Genomic DNA, 17,905 nt, shown 5'->3' on the forward strand with positions numbered 1-17,905 from the left:
ATGGACTGGGGAGGACTGCATGCCAGGTCCTGGGCTAGGTGCTGGGAACACAACAGGCAGAACAGGGAAGATCCCCATCGTCACAGAGCCTGGAGTCGGCCCTCGTGAGGCGTGAGCTAGAACCCTTCTCTAGTGACTGGGGGCCCTCGGCCTGACCCTTGCCCAAACGCACAGCACTCAGCATTTGCCACCCACACGGAGCTCAGCTATTCCTCCCATTGATGTGCCAGTTCTGTTTTAAAATTTCCTCTGTAATGTGTTTGTTTCTGTGGGAAAAGTGCACTCCAGGTTCCAAACAGCATTATAAATGGCAATTAGGTCCCCAGGCCAGCCCACAAAAGCCTATTAAATATATAATGGTGTAGAACCTAAATATGTATACATTAAAAGCTCTGCAGGAGAGACCAGGGACAAACATCTCCTGCTTCCTGCACCTCCACCCACTGTCCCACCAGGTTCTGAGCATCAAGCCAGCGTCAAGCCACCGTCAAGGGCAGAGGCCCTAGCAGTGGCTTGGGAGGAAGGAAGCAGGTGGAAGATGGGGGGCTGGGATGGCAGAGATGGAGCAGGAAGAAATCTGATCTATAATTCAGGAGACTGGCACCAATCCCAGCTCTGTCTTTACAAACCCAGCAGCCTTGAGACCCTTCCCTCTCAAAGCCCCACTTCTCTAAAATCAAAGAGCTGAGTTATATCAGGAGTTCTCAGACCTCTGAATCTCAGGGATTGGCAAAATATATTTTTCAAAATGTATTTTATATATTTTTAAAAACATTTTAAAATATATAACATGTTTAAAATATATAATGTATATTATACATTTAAAAATAAGTTTAATCTAGAAAAGACTTTCTTAAAAAAAAAATCAATATACCATCACTACTTAATTTTTTCTAAAGGACACTGAAAACCGCCCCTTCCCTCCAATATGGACATCATGTCAGAAAAATGGACAAGTTTTTAAACTGAAAGTATCTGGATTCGTGGAAAAACCATTCACCATTATTACTTTTCCAGTGTGTCTATGGACCAGTGAAAATTGTCACAGCCCAGTTCCATTCTGAGGACTGGATGTCGACTACACCACAATCAGCATGGATGGCCTGGGGAAGGGGCCACCACAGGGAGGAGCTGAGAAGGGCAGCAGGAAGGGGCAGTCAGCTGCAGGGGTGGGGCCAGGACAGCACAGCCTCCCCAGACGGAGGGCAGAGATACCTAGCCAGGAGGGAAGGGCTAGAACCAACCTGTCCCAAGTGCTGACTGTGACTCTTCATCCCAGTATTCTTCTGGAAGGCTGAGAGGCCCCAAAGGAACCTTTTTCCTTAATTAACTTTTCTGATCAAAAAACAAATACACATCCATATAGAAAACTTGGGGAAATAGAAAAAAGCATAAACAAAGAAATAAACAAAAGTCACCCAGAGCTGTGCCTTCTAGAACAATTGCTGTTAACATTCTGATGCACTACTAATTCCTCAATCACATATGAAGCTATCTTCAGCCACCCTGGGATTCGTTCTGTACCTTGCTTTACCCCTAATTATGAAGCACTTTTCCATGTCCCTAGATATTCTTCATAAGCATATAAAATATTTTGATAGTCAACATGGCATTCTAATAAATATAAATATTCTTTATAAACATCACTTTCTATGGCATGGACAGGACCCAAAATCATTTAACTATGCTGTTATTGTTGAGCATTTAAGCCATTTCTATATTTTTACTATTGTAAAAAACGTGGTAGGTATATATCCCTGTCCGTGAATCTCTATAGATCCCTTTATACTGCTTCATGTCCCTTGGGTCACAGTCCAGTGCTCTGCACATATCAGCTCTCAGTAAATATTGAGCAAACAAGGAAACCCAATACACTCCTAGGACCTTGGGAGCCCTTATTGGACATACATAGAGTTTAAATTTACAGAGGCCCACCCTGGTGTCCACCAGCCACTCAGCACTGGTCCTACACCATTGACACCTGCTGAGCCAAGCTAGGGCATGGGGAAAGGAGCAGGTCAATTTCATGCTGCAGACTCCCAGGTTCTAGTGCTCTCAGCAAACCTACCCATCCTTCCACACCTGGAGATGGAGAGCACCAGCAGACCTTAACTGCCTCACTGACTCCCCCCACCCCCACTTCATCCAGACTGCACAACCCACTGCCTCAGGAAAGCCATGGCTGACCTCTGACCTTCCCACCAAATTAATGAGGAGACTGCCAGCACCTCGGGTATTAGTGCTCACTGCCCTGTCTTTATTTGCTCACAGGACTGACTCCGTTGCCCAAGCCAGGGCGGCACCGGAGGTCAGGGATAATCTGTGCTTTGCTCTCCATCCAAAATCCAATCCAGTGCCAAACATCGTTGATAAATAAATGATTGCCGAAAGAAACTTGTTTCCAGTCAGATTCCCAAGCCCTCTATTTTTATAGAAGGGAGACGAAAAAAGAATAGAGGAAAGCAGGACCCCCTAAAACAGCCCAAATGCAAAGACCTGATAGGGGCTCCCACTGGAGCTGGCCCCCTCTGCACAGTCCTGCGGTATCTCCTGGCCCAGAGACCTGCCCAAGCCAGCTGGCTCCAGAAAACAGAATGCAAACAGATCATCCACAGGTAGACGAAGGTAAAGGGACACTGTCCCATTCCAGACTAGTTCTATCCCAGAGGGAGAACGGTCAGATCTAGGGAACAGGAAGCAGCCTTTCCCACCGACTTCCAGACAACCAGAAAATACAGGGCCACTCCTCCTTGGTGATGCCCCAAAGGCAGGATATCAAAAGATGAAATTGTTTAAAGCAACTAAATCCACACTCCAGTTTTTCTCCTCCTGTTGCCCAGCATTCTTGTCACACCCAACAGAAAAAAAAAAACGAAAAATCTGGGTTGGAGAGGGTACCCACAGCAGAAAGTTTCTGGGAACTTCATGGGGAAAAAAGGAGCCAAGATCGTCCTAAAAGAAGGGAGACCGACCAGAAGTTATGGAGTGATGTGGAAAGAGGCCACATTATCCCATCACACACCCACAGTAACACCGAAGCCAAACCTGGAGAGCCCTGGGCACTGTGGACAAATACATACATTTTGGCCTCTTCTAGGGATTTCCTGGAGCCACCCCCGCCCGCCCCTGCCCCTTTCAATTGTAAGCAAACTCCTCTCAGCGAGCCCACCACTCCCAGCACGCTGGCTCACCCCTACTCCACTCCTGCATGATTTTGCAGTTCACAGAACTTCCTCCATCCGACCCGCACCCGACGGCTTTGGGGGGGGGGGGGTTTACCGTCCCCACTTCATGGATGAGGAGACTAAGTCGCAAGTGTCACAAACTAGAAAGTGGCTGAGGTTCGGGCCAGGACACTTGGGTGTAGAAGCAAGAACTCCTCCGCGGACCCCACCCAGCCCTGCCTGCAGGCAGGGTACCAGGTGGAGACCGGCACTTTCTCTGCTGCTCAGGGTGGAAACCAAGAACAAGGTGGCCCTAAAGCAAGGTTTCCAGCAGTACAGATATAAAACACCCTTTTCCCACCCCGCACTCACACAGGTGCAGGGCCCTGAGTATGGGCGCGGCGCACCCTCCAACCCGCCTGTGTCCCGCCCCAGCCGCCGGCTGCCCCCCCCGACTTGCACCCCCGCAAAGTTGTGCCCGCGGCGCAAGCCCACTGCGTGGCTCCCTCGGACCCTGCGCCCTGGAGGGCTCCGCGGGGAGGGCACGGGGACTGCCCCACTGCCTCCCCGGCGGCCACCGGGTCCACGCCTGCCCGGCACGCATGCCCCCACCCCGGGGTTTGGAGGCAGCTCCCCGCACGTCCCGCGAGGGCCGGGAGCAGGGAGCGCGGACCCCAGCGTGGGGCGCACGTGCCGCCCCCTCCCGGACCCCAGCGCCACAGCCTCACCCAGACTGCCAGCAGCAGCAGCAGCCATGCCGGCCCGACCCGCGCCATCCCCGCCGCCGCTGCCTACGGCTGGCTCCGTTCTCCACTCAGGCTCCCGCGCCCGCAGCTCCGCCGAGTCCAACAGACACGGCCACTTCCCAGCCGCTCCCCGCCTCCGAGTTCCCGGTGCCACGTCTGCCAAAGCATGCGCACGAGGCTGAAAGAGGCGGCCTGGAAGAGGTGCTTGCTGGGAGTCGTAGTTTGCGGCAAGGCTGGGCTGGGGGCCTCCCTGCGTGGACTTGGCCCCAGAGGCACAGAGGCGCATGAGTGGAGTGCTAAACGGCGAGGTCAGCCAGTAAGGGAAGGCAGTTAATTTGCGGGGCTTACTCTGTGCCTGGAGTTTCAGATCAAGATTTCATTCAGCTTACAGAGATAAGTTTTCTTTTCCCTACTTTGAGGATGGAGAGGCAGCCAGAGAATTCAAGTAATTTGACCCAGACCACGGTTTGCAAAAGGCTGAGTCCAGCACTGTTTGTGAAGGGTAGGAAAAGCCCTCATTCCCTTCCTCCCAGGCTCCCACTTACCTTGTCTTTTGTTCATTCAGAAAAACTTTATTTAGCTAATGGGAAACAGTTACAGCTGACTCTTGTTTCCCGCTCAGGTCATGATCTCAAGGTTTGTGGAATAGAGCCCCACATTGGGCTCTATGCTGACAGCATAGATCCTGCTTGGGATTCTCTGTTTCCCTCTCTCTCTGCCCCTCCTGCACTCTCTCTCTCTTTCCCAAAATAAATAAACTTAAAAAAAAAAAGTTAAATATAGATTACCATACAATCTAGCAATTCCACTTCTAGCATATACCTAAAAGAGTTGAAAATAAGTACTGAAACATGTTTGTATACAAATGGTCCTAGCGCTTTTATTCACAAGAGTTGGAAACAATGCAAATGTCCACTGAGGGATTAATGGTTAACAAAATATGGCACAAGTGAAGAAATGTGCAGAAGACACGAATAGACACTTTTCCAAAGAAGACATCCAAATGGCTAACAGATAAATGAAAAGATGCTTGACATCACTAGTCATCAGGAAAATACAAATCAAAACTACATTGAGATACCACCTCCCACTGGTCAGAGTGGCTGAAATTAACAACTCAGGAAACAACAGATGTGGGCAAGGATGTAGAGAAAGAGGAACCCTCTCACATTGTTGGTAAGAATGCAAACTGGTGCAGCCAGTCTGGAAAACAGTGTGGAGTTTCCTCAAAAAATTAAAAATAGAATTACCCTGTGACCCAGTAATAGCACTACTGGGGATACAGGAGTGCTGATTCATAGGGGCACATGTACCTCAATGTTTATAGCAGCACTATCAACAATAGCCAAATTATGGAAAGAGCCCAAATGTCCATCAACTGATAAATGGATAAAGAAGATGTTATATATATAGAGAGAGAGGGGGAGGGAGAGAGAGAGAGAGAGGGAGAGAGAGAATGGAATACTACTCAGCAATTAAAAATAATTAAATTTTGCCATTTGCAAGATGGAACTGGAGGGTATTATGCGAAGTGAAATAAGTCAGTCAGAAAAAGACAGATATCACATGTTTTTACTCATATGTGGAATTTGAGAAGCTTAACAGAAGACTATAGGGGAAGGGAAGGAAAAATAAGTAAAAACAGAGGGAGGCAAACCATAAGAGACTCTTAAATACAGAGAACAAACTGAGGGTTGATGGGAATAGGGGGTTGGGGGGATGGGGAAATGGGAGATGGGCATTGAGGAGGGCACTTGCTGGGATGAGCACTGGGTGTTGTATGTAAGTGATGAATCATGTGAACCTACTCCCAAAGCCAAGACTACACGGTATATACTGTATATTAGCTAAGCTGACAATAAATTATTTAAATATATATATATATATATACATATATATGTATATATATGTATTATATATAGTACATCCATATAGTGAAATATTATTCAGCCATAGAAAGGGAAGAAATACTGATATATGCTATAATGTGGATGAACCTAGAAAATAATATCTATTGAAATATTGTGCAAAAAAAAGCCAGACACAAATGATTGCATTTTGTATGATTACATTTATATAAAATATCCAGAAATAGGTAAATCCATAGGAACAGAAAGCAGATTAGTGGTTGTCTGGGACTAGTGGGCAGGAGGGTTTGTGGAATGAATGCTCAGTGGGTATAGGATCTCCTTTGGGGGTGATGAAAATATTTTGGAAAGAGATAATGGTTACACAACATTGTGAATATACTAAATGCCATTGAATTGTCCATTTTAAAATAGTTGCTTTTATGGTAATGTGAATTTTACCTCAATAAAAAATGTTTAAGAAACCTTTACTGAACTCATTCCATGTGCTAAAACATTCTTGCATGTAGTTATTCATTCAAACATGTTTAGGGGCGTCTGGGTGACTCAGTCAGTTGGGTCCAGCTTCAGCTCAGGTCATGATCTCACACTTCATGAGTTTGAGCCCAACTTTGGGCTCTGTACTGACAGCTCAGAGCCTGGAGCCTGCTTTGGATTCTGTCTCCATCTCTCGCTGCCCCTCCCCCACTTGTGTTCTCTCTCTCCCTCTCTCTCTCTCTCTCTCAAATATAAATAAACTTTAGAATTTGTTTTAATGTTTATTGAACACTTACTACATCCTGAGGCCCGAGATACACAGTAGCGTGATGTACAAGGAAGTGCACAGACTGGGTTTGGTAGGTTACAAGTGAAAGATCTTTGCTCACTGTCTGGAGGCCCATCCAACCTATCATCATGTCCTGTCATTTCTACCTTCACAATCTATCTCTTCTGCTACCTCCTGAGTCTAAGTCACTGACATGTCTCACCTAAGCAGGGGTAAAATCTCTGGATGCATTTTCCTGCATACCCCCTATAATGCATTGGATCTTGCCTGTCACTTGCCTGAAAACCTCCAGTAGCTTCCCATTGCCCTTCGAATGAAATTCAGACTCCTTCTCAGGACCTGTAAACCTGGCACGGTCTGGTCCCAGCCCTCTAGACCTCATCTCCTGCCTTGTCCACTTGGCTCCAGTTACTCAGATCATCATTTTCCTTCTCCCACCCTTAACAGCTATTCCCACTTCAGGGCTGGTACTCTTCCTATTCCCTCTGCCTCAACACTTACCCCGGCCCTTTGTCTGATTGGCTCCATCCAATCCTTCATGGCTCTCCCCGTCTATGGGAGATTTTACCCTCTCCACTCCCAAACCCCTTATTCTCTAGCTTGGGTTCTGTTTGTTCTTTGCTGTTGGGTGCTTACCACAGTCTGCAAGTACTTATCTAGTTGGTGTGTTCCTTGTCTGTTGCTACAACTGAGATGTAAGTTTCACATCTCTCTTGTTGGCCAGCTAAGTTTAAACCTACCACAGGACCTGAGCCTCTGGTGGTTCTTGGAGTTGTTCCTGATGAAAGACTGAATGATTAAATGAAGTGATATGGTGGGGAGTTTCAGAAATTCCTGAAGCAGGCTGGGGGACAGGGCTTCCTCTGCATGCTTGCTCTGCAACGTCAAGCTCGTGACCTGTATGTGGAAAAGTGGGCCTCACAGCTCCATGGGTCTCTAGTTCTCATCTGTAAGATGAAGCAGCTGGTAAGGATGTTAGAACAACAGTACTCTCTCATACATTGCTAATGGGAGTGAACACTGGTTCAACAACTTTGGGCAACAGTACATGTACAAAATATGTAGAAAGTGTTCATAATTTTTTTAAATTTCATGTTTATTTTTGAGACAGAGAGAGAGACAAAGCAAAAGCAGGGGAAGGGCAGAGAGAGAGGGAGGCACAGAATCCAAAGCAGGCTCCAGGCTCTGAGCTGTCAGCACGGAGCCCGACGCAGGGCTGAACCACAAACCGCAAGACCATGACCTGAGCCAAAGTCTGACACTTAACTGATTGAGCCACCCAGGCGCCCCATAACAGTGTTTTCATAGTACCTGTTGTGAGCTAAATTGTGTCCCCCAAAGTTCATATATTGAAGGCCTTAAACCCCAGTACGTTAAATATGACTATTTGGAGGAAGGCCTTTAAAGAAGTAACTAAGGTTAAGTGAGGTCATTGGATGGACCCTTATCCAATATGACTGGTACCCTTATAAAAATGGGACATTAAGACCTATACACAGGGGGCGCCTGGGTGGCTCAGTTGGTTAAGTGCTGACTTCAGCTCAGGCCATGATCTCACAGTTCATGAATTCAAACCTCACATTGGGCTCTGTGCTGACAGCTCAGAGCCTGGAGCCTGCTTCGGATTCTGTGTCTCCCTCTCTCTCCCTGCCCCTCCTCTGCTAGTGCTCTGTCTCTCTCTCTCTCTCTCTCAAAAATAAAATAAACTTCAAAAATTAAAAAAAAAAAAAGACTTACACGCAGAAGGGAAGACTATGTGAAGACAGAGATAGACAGCCATCTACAAACCAAGGAGAGAAATCCTCAGGAGAAACCAACCCTGTGGAGAAAAAGGAACCCTTGTGCACTGTTGATGGGAATATAAATTGATGCAGCCATTGTGGAAAACAGTATGGAGGGTCCTCAAAAAATTAAAAATAGAACTACCACACAATCAAGTAATTCTGTTGCTGGGCATTTACCCAAAGAAAATGAAGTCACTAATTTGAGAAGATATATGTGCCCCTATGTTTAGTGCAGAATTATTTAACAATAGCCAAGGTATGGAAGCAATCTAAATGCCCATTGATAGATGAATGGATAAAGAAGATGTACACACACACACACACACACACACACACACACACACAATATACAATGGAACATTACTCAGCCATAAAAAAAAGAATAAGATTTTGCCATTTGTGGCAACATGAATGGATCTAAAGAGTATTACCTTAAATGAAATAAAACAAAAAAAAAAGACAAATACCCTGTGATTTTACTTACATGTGGAACCTAAAAAACAAAACAAACAAAAACATAAATACATAGAACATAAATACAGAGAACAAACCGGTGGTTGCCAGAGGGAAGGGAAGGTAAAATAGATGAAGGGGATTCAGAGGCACAAACTTCCAGTTATAAAACAGATAAGTCATAGGAAATACAGGCAAAATAGGTGAAGGGGATTAAGATATACAAACTTCCAGCTATAAAATAAGACACAAGGATGAACAGCACAGCATAGGAAATATAGTCAATAATATTGTGATAACTTTGTATGGTGACAGATGGTAATTACACTTCTCATGGTGAGCATTGTGTCATGTTTGGAATTATAGAATCACCGGAAACTAATATAACATTGTATGTCAACTATACTTCAATAAAAAAATAAATAGGGGTGCCTGGGTGGTTCAGTTGGCTGAGTGTCCAGAGTCTTGATTTCAGCACAGGTAATGATCCCAGGGTCATGGGACTGAGCCCCACGTTGGGCTCCACACTGAGCATGAAACCTGCTTAGGATTCTCTCTCTCTTCCCCTCTGCCCCTCTACCCTGTTTCTGCTCTCTCTATTATATATAGAGAGCTTTCTCTCTAACATATATATATACACACACACACACACACACACACATGGGGGTGCCTGGGTGGGTCAGTCGATTGAGCATCCAATTCTTGATTTTGGCTCAGGTCATGGGATTGAGCCCTGCATCAGGCTCCAGGCTGAGCATGGAACCTGCTTACAGGTCTCTCTTTCTCTCTCTCTCTCTCTCTCTCTCTCTCTCTCTCTCTCTCTCCCTTTCCCTCTGCTTCTCTCCCTCACTCACACTCTCTCTCTCTTAAAAAATAAATAATAAATAAATAAATAAATAAATATTCTTCTCTCACTCAAAAAAAAGAAGCCAGCCCAGCTTCTTGACCTTGGACTTCTAGCCTCCAGAATTGTGAGAATGCAAATTTCTGTTGTTTAAGCAATCCTGTCTGTGATGCTTTGTTATGGCAACTCTAACAAACTAATATGGGAGCCCAAACAGGAAATAATCCAAATGTCCTTGAAAAATAGATGAATAAATGATAGCATATTCTGCAATAAAAAAGAACGAGCTATGGATATACAACATGGATGAATCGCAAAACCATGATTTTGAGTGAAAGTAGCCAGACAAAAAGGACATACTGTATGCTTCCATTTATCAGAAGTTCAAGAAGAGGCAAGTGTGATCTATTGTGATAATAGAAAAATAGGACTTACCAATGGGGGGGGAGGGGGAGGGGGAGGAGGAGAGGTCAACTGCGAAAAACCATAAGCAAACTTTCTGGGTGCTATAAATGTTCTGTATCTTGATTATAGTTACGATAATAGTAAATAATAGTTACACAATAGTCTACATATGTAAAAACTAACTTATTAATTGAGCTTATTATTGGAGCTATATTCTAAGATTTGTACACTTTATGTAAATCATGCTCAATTTTCTAAAAGTCAAAAAAAAATGAAGGGTAGGATAAATCTGCTAATCTCTATTATCCCTTATAACTCTTACATCTCAAGAGTCCAAGGCTGTCTAAAAGCTCCTGGGTTGGGAGGAGGGCTGAACTCTGCAGCAATGTAACTGCCAAAAGGGAAAGAGTCTGGGAGAGGAAGGAAGGAAGGAAGTCATGAGCCTGTGAGCCAGAGAACCAGAGGACAAGGGACTGAAAGGGAAAAATAAAAATTGCCAAGAAAACAGGCCATTTAATTCTGCAATTGAAACTAACTAAAATGAGATTTATGGCCCTTCTGGGAATGTTTAACAATTCTAAGCTCCACTCTCTTTGAAATATTAGGAGACCAGCACAGGGCAAGTGCTGTCCCTCCTCCATTACAGCCCTCAACGGGAACCATCCATTTTCCAGCAGCAGCCCCGCAGGGCCAGGCCAGAGAAACTTCTTGTCCTGTGGTTTATTGTGAATTGTGACACTACCTTATATTTGTGTAGCCAGTTCCTCTCCATCATCTCGACTGGGATGAGAGCTAGCACAATGACACTCAAGCGAGGATGTGAATTAGCCAGAACGGAATAGGAGGAATGTTGGGCCAAAAAAGCCAGACACAAACAGTATATTCTGTATAATGTCAGTTATACAAGGTACAATAAGGGCAGGGAAGTGTGTGGGGAATCTCTGGAAGGGGTCTCTTGGGTTGGGTTCTGTTACTCTGTCTGAGTACAGGGCACCTAGGTATGCTGACTCTGTGAAAATTCATCACACCCATTCATGGATTATGCTGTACATATGTTATATTTCATTAAGTCTACGATTTAAAAAGAGGAGGAATGAGATGGAGGGAAAGAAAAGTCAGCTCTGAAAAGGGAAGGTGAAAATCAGGGGAGAGAATCCAAAGAAGAGATAGCTTGGAAGTCATTCAGCGATGCATACATCTGGGGGAACAGCTAGTCCCACCAAAGAGAGATTGAACATGAAGACTCCTAGCGCCCAGGGCACCCTGTGCTGTTTATGAGCCTTTGCCTCTGCTCATCATGTCTGCTGATGTGTCACTCCACCCATACTCCCTTGCTCGGCTGGTACCCACCCACGTTGGGCAGCCCCTCCTCTGAAGACCCTCAACAGTCTCCCACCAACCCCCCCCCCCCCAACCAAGTCTGGGCCTAAATGTCCCTTCTCTGTGCTCTCACAATTTCCCGTGTGAAATGTGGTCCTTAAGAGCATGGACTATGACAAATTCATAGACAAAAAAAAAAGTAGAAGAGTAGTTTCCAGGAGCTGAAGGGAGAGGGGAATGAGGAGTTTTTGTTTAATGGGTACAGAATTTCAGTCAGATGATGAAAAAGTTCTGGAGACAGATAGTGAGGATGTTTGCCCTGCAGTGTGAATGTGCTTAATATGGCTGAACGGAATACTTAAAAATGGTTAAAAATAGAGGATAGTCTTTTCAACAAATGGTATTGGGAAAACTGGATATCCATATGCAAAAGGATGAAGTTGGAGCCTCACTTACACCATGTACAAAAATTAACTCAAAATGGATCAGAGACCTAAATGAAAAAACAAACTATAAAACACTTAGAAGAAAACATATGGGGAAAACTTCATGACATCGGATTTGGCAATGATATCTTAAATACGAAACCAAAAGCACAAGCAACAAAAGTAAAAATAGATAAATTGGACTACATCAAAATTTAAAACTTTAATTTTACATCAAAGGACACAATTAACAGAGTAAAAAGGCAAGCTACAGAATGGGAGAAAATATTCACAAATCATATATTCGATAAAAGGCATTAAAGAAAAACCAGAACAGAGGCCACAGTCTGAATATACCCCTAGACCCAACAGTCAGAGTCACATAACCAAAACTTAACACTGGTCTGATTTTCTCGTTATACTGACTCCACCCTTAAGACTTAAGCTTTCTTCAGATCAGTATGATCTTATAGCTTCCCGGCCAATCAGCTGCAAACAAGGACGCTTTTTTTTTTTTATATACAATTTTATTTTTAAGTAATCTCTATACCCAACTTGGGAGCTCGAACCCACAATTCCAAGGTCAAGAGTCACATGCTCTCCCAACTGAGCCAGCCAGGCAACCACAAACAAGCCATTTTATGCAATGAAAAGAAATGTAAGATTCTAGTAATCAGTCACAATAGAAAATAAGGTGTTCCCTCATTCATGCTTTATAAACTGAGCTGTAACTGCTGAAAGCAAGCTTCCAACCACTTTGGGTTTGAAGTCTCCCTGTTTTTAAGCAGTTTTTTCTTGCTCAATAAAATATTCATACCAAGTAAAGCTTTCTGAATGTTTCTTTTGAGAGGAGTAAATATCCAGAATATTTAAAGAACTTCTACAACTCAGTAACAACAACAACAAAAAAACTAACTCAAAAATAAGCAAAGAGGGGCGTTTGGGTGGCTCAGTCAGTTGGGCGGCCAACTTTGGCTCAGATCATGGTCTCACGGTTTGAACCTCGCTCTGGCTCTGTGCTGACAGCTCAGAGTCCGGAACCTGCTTCAGATTCTATGTCTCCATCTCTCTCGACCCTCTCCCGTTCTTGCTGTGTGTGTCGCTCTTTCAAAAATAAATAAACATTGGGGCGCCTGGGTGGCGCAGTCGGTTAAGCGTCTGACTTCAGCCAGGTCACGATCTCGCGGTCCGTGAGTTCGAGCCCCGCGTCAGGCTCTGGGCTGATGGCTCGGAGCCTGGAGCCTGTTTCCGATTCTGTGTCTCCCTCACTCTCTGCCCCTCCCCCGTTCATGCTCTGTCTCTCTCTGTCCCAAAAAAAACAAATAAACGTTGAAAAAAAAATTAAAAAAAAAATAAAAAAAAATAAATAAACATTAAAAAAATTTTCTTTAAATAAGCCAAGAACTTGAATAGACAGTTCTCCAAAAAGATATACAAATGGCCAAAAAGCACATGAAAACACGCTCAACATTACTAATCATTAGAGAAATGCAAATCGAAATTACAGTGAGTTACCTCCTCCCACCCATTAGAATGGCTACTATTAAAAAAACAACAACAGGGGTTCCTGGGTGGCTCAGTCAGTTAAGCGTTCGACTTCAACTCAGGTCAAGATCTCACGGTCCGTGAGTTCGAGTCCCGAGTCAGGCTCTGTGCTGACAGCTCGGAGCCTGGAGCCTGCTTCGGATTCTGTGTCTCCCTCTCTCTCTGCCCCTCCCTAGCTCACGCTTGCTCTCCCTCTGTGTCAAAAATAAATAAACTTTAAAATAAATAAATAAATAATGAAAAAATAAAAAAACAACAACAGTAAATAATAAGTGTTGGCAAGGATGTGGAGAATTTGAAATCCTACTGTTGGTGGAAATGTAAAATGTTGCAGCAGCTATATAATAGTACGGTGATTCCTCAAAAATTAAAACTAGAATTACCATATGATCCAGCAATTCCACTTCTGGGTATACCTCCAAAAGAATTGAAAGTAGGGTCTCAAAGAGATATTTGTCCACTCCTGTTCATAGCAGCACAATAACCAGGTGGAAGCAATCCAGGTGTCCATCAACAGATGAGTGGATAAATAAAATGTGGTCTATAGAGTTGATCCTTGAATAACACGGGTTTGAACTCACATGTGCATTTTCTACTGTACAGTAATATCAATGTGTTTTCTCTTCCCTATGATTTTCTTAATAACATTTTCTTTTCTCTAGCTTACTTTGTTGTAAGAACACAACGTACAGTACATATACAAAAACACGTGTTAATTGACTATGTTATCAGTAAGGCCTCCAGTCAACAATAGTAATAATATGTACACTTTTGACTGTGCAGAAGTGCCCTGAACTCCTGTGTTGTTCGAGACTCAAGTGTACATACAACGGAATATGACTCAACCTTAAAAAAGGAAGGAAATTATACGTGCAACAACATGGATGAAGCATGAGGACATTACGCTAAGTGAAATAAACCAGTGAGTCCATTTATACGAGGTACCCAGAGTAGTCAAATTTTTAGAAACAGAAAGTAGAGTGGTAATTTTCAGGGGTTGGGGGAAGAGGGCGAATTGGGCGGTTGTTCAGTAGGTACAGAGTTTCAGTTTTACAAGGTGAAAAGTTTTCTGGAGATAGGTTGCACAACAATGTAAGCATACTTATCACCATGAAAAGTACACTTAAAAATGGTGAAGATGGTAAATTTTATATTATTTATATTTTACTCTGATTTTTTAAAAATCAAAAGTATAAAAAACTGAAATGTGAAAATTTCAAAATAAGTAAAAGAAAAAAGACTCTTCAGTTTTTGGTTTTTTTTAACGTTTATTTATTTTTGAGACAGAGAGAGACAGAGCATGAACAGGGGAGGAACAGAGAGAGAGGGAGACACAGAATCTGAAACAGGCTCCAGGCTCTGAGGTGTCAGCACAGAGCCCGACACAGGGCTCGAACTCACGGACTGTGAGATCATGACCTGAGCCGAAGTCGGACGATTAACCGACCAAGCCACCCAGGCGCCCCTCTTCAGTTTTTTTTAAAACGGGTGGTTAAATGGTAAATTCTATGTTGTGTATATTTTACCCCAATTTAAAAATATATACGAACTGTGACCTTAGAAAGGCATGGGTTTGGGGCGCCTGGGTGGCGCAGTCGGTTAAGCGTCCGACTTCAGCCAGGTCACGATCTTGCGGTCCGTGAGTTCGAGCCCCGCGTCAGGCTCTGGGCTGATGGCTCAGAGCCTGGAGCCTGTTTCCGATTCTGTGTCTCCCTCTCTCTCTGCCCCTCCCCCGTTCATGCTCTGTCTCTCTCTGTCCCCAAAATAAATAAACGTTGAAAAAAAAAAGAAAAAAAAAAAAGAAAGGCATGGGTTTGCATCCTGTCTTTGCCATTTACTAGCTGTGTGACCTTAGAGAAGTCACGTGATTTCAGATCCTCATTCTGTAAAATGGGGATAATAGTACTTTCCTCAGAGGGCTATACTGAGGATTAAGTGAGGTTATATATACAAAATATCTAGCTAGCATTTCTATTGTATGAATATTTATCTCTTATTTGATAGCCTTCTTTACAGTGTATTATATTTCCTGGAGTGTCCAGTTTCTCAACCGCCCTGACACCCATACCCCAACACACACATGCGCTTTGATGTGATCTCTTGAGGACAAAGACTACATCTGATCTACCTTGTTTACCTCAGTCCCCCGTGGTCAGGCCAGTGTCTGGCACATAGTAGGAGCTCATTAAATGTTTGAAGTGAAGTTTAGCAGGAGTGTTTGACAACACAGGAAAGGAAAGTTTCTCAACATTAATTTGGACAAACAGAACAGGTTAGTCAAGTAATTTTAAGACCAAAAAAGAATCCTCACAAGTCTGGGTTAAAGTATGTCCTCCTAAAACAGGGGTATCTAGGGGATGGCTTCAGGATCTCTGTCGGCCCCTTGTTTCCATGGCAGGCCTGGAAAAAGTGTGGTTATTCATTGATAATAATTAGTAACTCATTATTGGACATTGACTGAACATTCATCATAGACTCATTTGCAGGGTCTCTCCCTCTGACATTCCATTAAGAAAATATCACATTAGGGGCGCCTGGGTGGCGCAGTCGGTTAAGCGTCCGACTTCAGCCAGGTCACGATCTTGCAGTCCGTGAGTTCGAGCCCCTCGTCAGGCTCTGGGCTGATGGCTCAGAGCCTGGAGCCTGTTTCCGATTCTGTGTCTCCCTCTCTCTCTGCCCCTCCCCCGTTCATGCTCTGTCTCTCTCTGTCCCAAAAATAAATAAACGTTGAAAAAAAATTTTTTTTTAAAAAAAGAAAAGAAAATATCACATTAAAAAACCCGGTTCTCAGGCTGGTAAGAGCACTTTTCTGCTTGTCCTCTCAGAGATTGATCTCTCTCTCCTGACTGCGTCACCCCTCCTTTCCACCCACGGGTCCTGGCTACAGCTTGTGGGCTGTTTAAACCCTCGGCCTCTCAAGCTGACGAGCCGGCCTTGTTGGAACAGTCATCCTTCCCTTGTGACCATCTCCCGCCCTGTGCTTTTAGGCCTTTTTAGAAGCCTGGACCTTGGGTAAGACCACAGTACCCTGACATTGTGCATCCTGACTCCTTTGTCCTGGTCAGAAGATGTCCTAGAGGGTTGTGTCCCTGACCTCTCTCTTTTTCATTTTCTACTTTCCTCTTATAACTTAGCTCTCTAACTGGCTTCACTACAGGGCCTCAGGCTCTAGCTCACTAAAAAAAAAAAAAAAAGAAAAAATCTTTGGCTTGTTAAAACTAAAATCCAGAATTGACCTTAGATGATACCATTTTCTTCCTTAGCAATGGTCTTCACATTACTGAAGACTTCAAGTTTACATTTAAAGCCCAGTGTCAAAAGCCAGGATGCCCTCATATCCTCCCTTGTGGGATCACCCTTCTGTTAATAGTTACATTTACATGACTCAAAACCTCATCCCACATATGGTGGGAAACCCAAGACCTTTCCCAACAAGTAGATCTGAGGTTTTGGGGACGATCAGGTGGGATTCTGAGAAGTCTCAGGGATGAGAACTCAAATCCAGTCTCCAGGGAAGCATTTGAATCTCTTTGGCACTTTGGTTTCTTCCCACCCTGTGCCTGCACAAAGAGGATGCAGCCTCTTTTTCCCTTGACTCTCTGAGGCTAGCATAAACACAAAGATGCAGCAGGTTTATTGAAGGCTTTACTGACTATGGAGGAGGGTTGCATTATGCAGCTAAGGGAGAACACCACAAACAGCAAATGACCTAAATGGAATAAATAATAAAAGCCTGTGTCATTCTGTCCCAAGGAACTCCTCACTGGCTGGGGATTTCCCCCACTTCCCCCCTTCCCACCCCCTCCCCATCTCTATGTTGCTACCTCACCTCTCTCTGGAGCTGTGGTTTAATCAAAATATATTTGGTCTCTGTTCCTGGTTCCTGGCACGGAGCTTCTGAAACTCTTGGGATTTCCCAAGGGGTGACAGGACTGTCTTTTGTTATTCATAAAGAGCTTCTTTTGACAACACTTGGATTTATGGTAAAGAGTGACTCAGGATGGGGCCCTAGGTAGCTTCTGGCTGGGACCTGTCACCAAAAAAGACCCAACACCTGATTAGAAGGTGGGAACTTACAACCACCACCCTAACCTCCAAGGAGTAGGGAGCTGGAGATTGAGATATAATAAACAGTCTCTGACAATAGCATTTGGAGAGCTTCTGGGTTGGTGAACCTATTGATGTTCTGGGAAGGTAGTGCACCTGGACAGGGAATGGAAGCTCTGTGTGCCTTACCCCCATATACCTTGCTCAGTTCGCCGTTTCTGAGTGATAACTCTTATAATAAGACCGTAAACACAAGTAAAGTGTTCTCCTGTGTTCTGCGTGTCATTCTAGCAAGTTATCAAACCCAAGAGGAATTGTGGGAACCCCAAATTTGAAGTGAGCTGGGCAGAAGCATGGATCGTCTGGGGATTCCATTTATGGCTTGCATCTGAAGTGGGGGCAGTCTTAGAAGAATAAGCCCTTACTTAACACGTGAGGTCTATGCTAACTCCGGGAGTGTCAGAATTAAACGATTGGTCACGCTTGGGAGAATCAGACAGGAGTCCTTCTGTGATGCACATTGCTCTGTTGGGGGGGG

At 44.3% G+C, this 17,905-nt stretch overlaps 1 protein-coding gene across 1 annotated transcript in view; it reads right to left on the reverse strand.

Annotated features, from left to right (window-relative positions):
- The window catches only part of PDIA5 (protein disulfide isomerase family A member 5), a 91,862-nt gene extending 87,835 nt beyond the window's left edge, over window positions 1–4,027 (reverse strand). The window contains exon 1 of the mRNA XM_047099358.1: window positions 3,893–4,027. Within this exon, the coding sequence (XP_046955314.1) occupies window positions 3,893–3,940 (48 nt within the window). The 5' untranslated portion in view covers window positions 3,941–4,027. The remainder of the gene's footprint in view (window positions 1–3,892) is intronic.
- Window positions 4,028–17,905: the final 13,878 nt, after the last annotated feature.

The sequence above is a fragment of the Lynx rufus genome, unplaced genomic scaffold (assembly GCF_022079265.1).
Source record: "Lynx rufus isolate CCGP_SWC_20201006 ecotype Redwood Valley unplaced genomic scaffold, mLynRuf1.p SCAF_5, whole genome shotgun sequence".
In the NCBI taxonomy this organism is placed as follows: Eukaryota; Metazoa; Chordata; class Mammalia; order Carnivora; family Felidae; genus Lynx; species Lynx rufus.